The sequence below is a fragment of the Sprattus sprattus genome (assembly GCF_963457725.1).
Source record: "Sprattus sprattus genome assembly, chromosome: 5".
NCBI lineage: Eukaryota > Metazoa > Chordata > Actinopteri > Clupeiformes > Clupeidae > Sprattus > Sprattus sprattus.
Genome location: NC_137924.1, coordinates 43,782,981 through 43,790,480, shown reverse-complemented (window position 1 = coordinate 43,790,480; position 7,500 = coordinate 43,782,981). Strand labels below are relative to the sequence as shown.

General features: G+C 47.1%; 1 protein-coding gene across 1 annotated transcript in view; it reads right to left on the bottom strand.

Moving 5' to 3' along the window:
• The window catches only part of plcb3 (phospholipase C, beta 3 (phosphatidylinositol-specific)), a 45,089-nt gene that overhangs the window by 18,384 nt on the left and 19,205 nt on the right, over positions 1-7,500 (bottom strand). The window contains exons 3-4 of the mRNA XM_080839978.1: positions 2,050-2,118; positions 1-92 (exon numbers count right to left, since the gene is read on the bottom strand). The exon at positions 1-92 is cut by the window's left edge and continues 49 nt beyond it. Of these exons, the coding sequence (XP_080696104.1) occupies positions 1-92; positions 2,050-2,118 (161 nt within the window). The remainder of the gene's footprint in view (positions 93-2,049; positions 2,119-7,500) is intronic.

Here is a 7,500-nt window from a genome sequence, read left to right as displayed (position 1 = left end):
ACGAGGTCGTTGCCGTGGACGACCGTCACTAGCTTGGCCTCCACGGTGCCCTCGCTCTTGCCAAAGCCGAGTACGTCCCGCACATTGGGGCTCTGCAACGAGCACATAGAACACACCAGGTGGGCATAGAGTATAGAACATACTTAGAACATAGAGCACTTAGAGCACACACCAGGTGGGCATAGAGTATAGAACATACTTAGAACATAGAGCACTTAGAGCACACACCAGGTGGGCATAGAGTATAGAACATACTTAGAACATAGAGCACTTAGAGCACACACCAGGTGGGCATAGAGTATAGAACATACTTAGAACATAGAGCACTTAGAGCACACACCAGGTGGGCATAGAGTATAGAACATACTTAGAACATAGAGCACTTAGAGCACACACCAGGTGGGCATAGAGTATAGAACATACTTAGAACATAGAGCACTTAGAGCACACACCAGGTGGGCATAGAGTATAGAACATACTTAGAACATAGAGCACTTAGAGCACACCAGGTGGGCATAGAGTATAGAACATACTTAGAACATAGAGCACTTAGAGCACACACCAGGTGGGCATAGAGTATAGAACATACTTAGAACATAGAGCACTTAGAGCACACACCAGGTGGGCATAGAGCATAGAACATACTTAGAACATAGAGCACTTAGAGAACACCAGGTGGGCATAGAGTATAGAACATACTTAGAACATAGAGCACTTAGAGCACACACCAGGTGGGCATAGAGTATAGAACATACTTAGAACATAGAGCACTTAGAGCACACCAGGTGGGCATAGAGTATAGAACATACTTAGAACATAGAGCACTTAGAGCACACCAGGTGGGCATAGAGTATAGAACATACTTAGAACATAGAGCACTTAGAGCACACCAGGTGGGCATAGAGTATAGAACATACTTAGAACATAGAGCACTTAGAGCACACACCAGGTGGGCATAGAGTATAGAACATACTTAGAACATAGAGCACTTAGAACACACCAGGTGGGCATAGAGTATAGAACATAGAGCACTTAGAGCACACACCAGGTGGGCATAGAGTATAGAACATACTTAGAACATAGAGCACTTAGAGCACACACCAGGTGGGCATAGAGTATAGAACATACTTAGAACATAGAGCACTTAGAACACACCAGGTGGGCATAGAGTATAGAACATACTTAGAACATAGAGCACTTAGAACACACCAGGTGGGCATAGAGTATAGAACATACTTAGAACATAGAGCACTTAGAGCACACACCAGGTGGGCATAGAGTATAGAACATACTTAGAACATAGAGCACAAAATAACACCGAGATACCAAACAGATCATTCAGGATGGAGCAGGCAGCATCTCGACCGTAGGTTGTTGTGTATATATAACAGCATGAAGACCAATGTATAAATATAACAGCGAAAAGTACAATGTATATATATATCAGCGTAAAGAACAATTGTACGTTCCCTGTATTCATCCACCACTTGTTCCGCCAACCAATCAGCATGAGATGTTACTCCTGCCACAGGAAGTCAAGCGCTGTCACCTGAACTGATCTGAACAGCCAGCCAAGCCCGAGGCACCGCTGTCCAGAGTCTCGTCTGTGCACTGATCTTGAGCCACTAGTCTTTTCCACTGTGGCCCAATGCCATTTGGATTTGCCATCAGTTTACTGTTGTAACACAGCACTGAGCTCACCGATACCGGCTGACTGTTGACCGATGCGGTAAAGATACTGCACCAAAATAAATGAGAAATGGATACATCGCTGAGCCACGGCATGTGTCCAGTTCACTTAATCCAATTGACTTTTACAACCACCAATAACGTTTGGCTGGTTAAATCTGTGGGATGGTTTTTATTAATGCACACTTGTCCTAAAGACGTAAGTTTGGGAGACGTATGGCATTAGCCTGAGCCTAACCTCTGTAGGTCACATGGCTGAGTGTGTGCAGGATTGCAGACACTCCACAAGTGTTACGTGATGGAAAAGACACATCTATTTATTATTAATGGCTTGTTGCAGACACTTGCGGTCTGACCTACCTTTGGCATCTTGGCATATTTCCCTGTTCTGGTGTCCCTGATATGGCTGATGTCCAAGATTTCCACCTCCTGAGAGAGAGAGAGAGATAGAGAGACAACAAGAGAGAGGTATAAGCAAGGTTTTTTTTTTATATCCGTGAGAGAAAGACATAGGGAGTCATAACATTTTGTATTTCTGTGATGAAGACAGGGAGAGAGAGAGAGAGAGAGAGAGAGAGAGAGAGAGAGAGAGAGAGGGACATGAGAAGGAAAGAGAAAAATCAAGAGGAAGAAGGAAAGATGTAAGGTTTTTTTTTTCTTGGATGAAAACATAGTTAGACAGACAGAGAGAGAGAGAAAGAGAAAGATGCAAGCAAGGTTTTTATTTTGGTGATAAATCTGTTGCCCCAAATTTTCCATCACACAACAGAAGCGCAGGAGAGAAGAGACACTCAGTGCAGAGGACAGGCCACACACACACACACACACACTCTCAATTCCTCTTTCAGACAACGCCACGACAGGCCCCACACGCTCACACAAACACACTCCATCCCTCTTTCAGACAACGCCAGGGCAGAGCCAAGGCCAGCAGGGCTGGAGCAGAAAAGAGGAAAAAGGAACCCGTCAGAAAGAAGACAACCATCATTTTTATAAAGGAAAACTTGACCCCTTTAAAACTCAGCCCCTTTTCCGTCACTGTCCATCTTTAAGCTCTATTTAAAACATTTTAAAAGGCCTTTTTGCATCTTTCCCCGTCTCCCACTTCCTTCCTCTCTCGCTCTCGCTCTCGCTCTCCTACAGTCATCTAAACACTCCCTCCAGTGTGGCGGTTAAAAGCGGTGGGATTGTGTGTCAGTGGAGGTCTAGGGAGAGTGCTCCGGAACACTGGGACAGTTGGGAATGGGAGAACAGACACGCAGGCCGGATCTCTCTGCCCCTTCAGCCTGAGAAAGTGCAGGAGCTGGCAGTGTCTCTGAGACACATACACACACACACTTACACTTACACACACACACACACACACACACCACTTCCCCTCAGCTTCTTTAAGAGTGAGGGAGGCTCGTTAATGCACTTGTAAACAAATCTGAAGCCAAACATTAAGTACTTGTGGCCTTGGCAAAAGAGTAAAACCGCCTCTCACCCAACTCTCTCACTCACTCCCACACTGCCATCCTCACATCTCTCTTCCTCTTCTCCAATCAATCAGTCTTTCCCGGGTGTCTTTCATTCTATTCTCTTGTTCAGACTTCCCTCCTGTCTCCTCTCATTAAATACCCCCACCTGCCCTTGCCTCTATCAAGATCTCCTCTCACATCAGTCCTCTGTGTTAATTATTCCTCTGTCTCTCTATCTCTCTCTCTCTCTCTCTCTCTCCCTCTCCCCTGTTCTTTTCCTCTGGCTTGCTCTGGGCCTCTCTCAGCAGTGGGAATGACGAAGCTGTTGAGCTGAAGACTCCCTCGGGGCGCTTGCACGGGTTAAAGGGCTCTGCCGGGAGTCCGACGGGGCTTGATTCTAGTCCAAACAGACTCAGCAGGGACTACAGCTTCTGGGTCACACACACACACACACACACACACACACACAGACGCACACTAATCACCCAAGAGTCACACACACCGACGCAAGCACAGAAAACGTTTCTTTTATCTGCTCCCAAAGGCTACATTTTCATTAAGCTGGCTCTTACGGCTGCCCCCCAGAGGGAACTCAGCAGCCATTCGCTGCTTTGCCATCAAACACAGCTCTTTTAGACCAATGGCAGCAGCCTGAGGGCTAGGTTTGAGCCTGGCATCTCTCTCTCTCTTCTACGTGGTGGGTTTGCCGTCTTTAGAAAAGTGGCAGGAAAAGAGTTGGCCTAGAGGAGAGGAGGAGCAGACACTGGAGTTGGGACACATGATCCACATGGAAAGAGAGGGGAAGAACCGTGTGAAGGAGGAAAACAAAAGAAACGGAGTCCAAACTGGAAGACCTGGTTTCTCTTGTTTTGGTGAGACGGACGGACTTTCCAGGGGGGAGTCGGAGACAACAAAGGCGTGGGAGAGAGAGAACATGTGACTGCCACTGATTTAAGATGGCATTTCAGGCACACTGGAGTTAACACAAATGCATACAACAGCACACACACTCAAACACACATAAACAGAAAGCCTTTACACATTTGCCAATACTAGATTGCGTAGTCACAGGCACATCAATGTACACACATATTATAACTACCATACACCTCAAACTATGACCTGGAAACTTGCTACACACAACCAAAAAAGGGCAGAGTGTTTTTCTTTTTCTGTCAGTACTCTTGTGTGTGTGTGTGTGTGTGTGTGTGTGTGTGTGTGTGTGTGTGTGTGTGTGTGTGCGCGTGTGTGTGTATATCTCTATGTATGTCTTCAATTCCCTTTATTGTGGCATGTTGACTCAAAGCTTAATAGTTAGCCGCTTGAGTCATGACCGTATCATTATGTCATTTGTAATACTCGCTGAATGAACTGAGTGGATTGCACTGCGCTGCAGTTGGACCACCAGGGAACAGGCTTTGGCCCACAGTCAAACAAGCCAGCAGAGGGGCATCAATCACACTGGTTGTGCCTGGAGAAGCTACTGCTAAAGAGGCTAGAAGAGACTATACATCACCATGCCCGTGTACCCAGGCAGCAACCTGCCTGTTTTGACCAGGCCACGACGTATAATGTGAGGCATCAAACGGGAGTCACCCTTGACATGTCAGATTACATTTACACAGCCGAAAAAAAGTAAAGAGATTTTATTAACAAAGGCTTCTGTACACCTCACCCAAACGAACAATGGCATTAAGATCCCATTTGAGATCCAAAATAGCCACTGAATTGAAATGTGGCCAAGTAACAGTGACGCACTAGTTTGGCTGGGCAGTGTACAGTGTTGCAAGTGTGGTTCACCCCCCTCCCGTGACACAAATGCCGTAATGTGGGCTAAGATGATCGGGAATACTCCCTCCCTTCCATTTTCTTAGCTTTCATGAGGTCACTTCCACTCCGCTTGTGCTCAGGACACCTCCAGCAGAGGCCCAGGGAGGGAAGGGAGTTGGCCCTGATCTGGAGTCAGACCCAGGCCAGGTCCAGTCAGCATTCCACTGCTATTTTGGATGGCCCTTACAGGGACAGAACAGACTTCAGGTGAGTGCTGCATGCTGCTGGGAAGTCTGATGTAATTCACGTGATTTAACAGCATAATCGGATCCATACTGATCATGAAAGGACAGTCAGTGCCGTCGCATCACATGACCCTCAATTGTTCTGTCTGGATGTTTCTGCAATGGAAATGTTTTTGGTGGACGTAGGCCCAGTGGAGGAAGTGAAGTGACGGGATTTTGGGTTCCACTGTAGTCTGGCAAGCCTGAGTCAGACGGAGCTTCTGGTCATTTGGTTGGACTGACCAATTGCTAAAAGAAGAGAGCTGGCAATCGAGCATGGAATCCCCCCACGTAATACAATAGAAAGAGAGTGGTCAAATCATACAACAATAACCAGTCACCACACCCTGCCCCCAGAGCTACTGGTACACACACACACACACACGCAAACATACACAGAGACGTGACCTTAAACACACTCGGATGCGCATCCACACACATCCACACGCACAGAGAGAGGGAGGAGGGGGGAGACATGCACACTGTCAAGCACAGAAACTAAATACAAAGTGAACTGAAGGCACAAATGATCAACAACACACACACACTCACACACACACACACACACACACACACACACACACACACACACACACACACACTCACACACACACACACTCACTCTGTTCACAGACCTAGTAAAAATTATGCATCATATTCGCTCTGAAAAGAAACTGACAGATGGACAGACCAGCTCAGATAGCGTCAAAGACAAATGCACAGTTAGACAATGAGATTGACTAAAAGATGTATGGATGGACAGACAGGCACACAGACAGACGGACACACTCCCACTGACAAAGAATGAATGAAAGAAAAAAAAAAAAGAGAAACTGGCGACCGGATGGAGTGTGTCAGAAACGTGAACACATGAACTCCATCTGCCCTCCCCGTCTCCTCTGGGTCTCTCTGCCCCGAGGGGGAACCTCCCTACTGCCTGGCCCACACAGGCGCCCTCTCCCTGGGCCTTTTGTACTCCAAGGGGGGCTGGGTGGACCGGAGGGTGGGGGGGGGGGGGTTTGGGGGTGTCATGGCCCCAAGCCTGGAGCCGTTACTCCCCTCACGCGAACCACTGATCCATCCAAGGGAGGCCGCGCCAGGGCTCTAATAATCCCCAGGTGGACATGAGACATTCATTAACACCACGCATGTGAGAGGGCTCAGCGCTCCGCAGGCCACAGAGACGGGATCTGCAGAGAGAACCAGGGGCTGAATCAACAAGCCCTCACCTCAAAGCTCCACACAGTCTCTATCAAACACACACACAGAGACATGCACAAACATGTTTATACACAAATGCAAACAATTACCTTTCAAACATGTACATGTATATATATAGAGAGAGGGCCAGAGACAAAGGGGGGGGGGGGGGGGGGGTACATGCACACACACACACACACACACACACACACAGAGCTGCTGATGATGACATAACTGTCATACTATCTCAGTGGACTCTGATGTCGTAACCACTGGAAACAGACACTTCCTGTCTCAGAACAGAGGGAGCATGGGCCTACGGGAGAGGGGAGTGGCAAGCATTGGGTGTCTCAGTGTGTATCTATATGTGTGCATGTGTGTATGCATGCGTGTGTGTGCGTGTGTGTATGTGTGTGTGTGTGTGTTTGAGAGAGAGCACTATGTGTGAGTGTATGTTGTAAAGATGGAAGGGCTCCCGGGACCTAGTAACATGCTCGGGTGGAGTTGTAGACATATAATACTCCTGTGAACTTCATCCATCCACACTCCCTCAAACACACACACACACGCACACACACACACTCCACCCTGTGCCCCTCTTTGCATCTCTTTCTCCGCAACATTTTCTTAGTCTTTACACTTTCTTACTCCCTCTGTTTCTCTTATTCTCTTTCCAACTCTTTCTCTCTCTCTATGGAGTCAAGGTCAGTGACATTCTCGCCTCTCTCTGGTTTCTGCTTGCTGGAGGAGAACAAGGGGAGTGAAACAGACTCAGGACAAAAAAAGAACACAAAACAAAACAAACAAAACAGGAAATAGCCATCCAATTACAACCATAAATAATAAACAAATACGACTGCAGTGCTTGCAAAATCGCTACCCTGTCGTCCTGGGACAAACCGGTTCTCCTGTCGTGCTACAAAGAAATGTGCCAAAAAAACACCGTGTCAGATCAGAAAGGAGATCCCTTGTGTGAGATAAAAGTCCCTTTTTTATTAGACTTTTCTGCTCTTTTGACTTGCTATTTGGAGGATAAACTTTGACAATCAAAGAACACTTTGTTGTTGATCATGATGGTGGTCTGCTAGGAAGTGTCC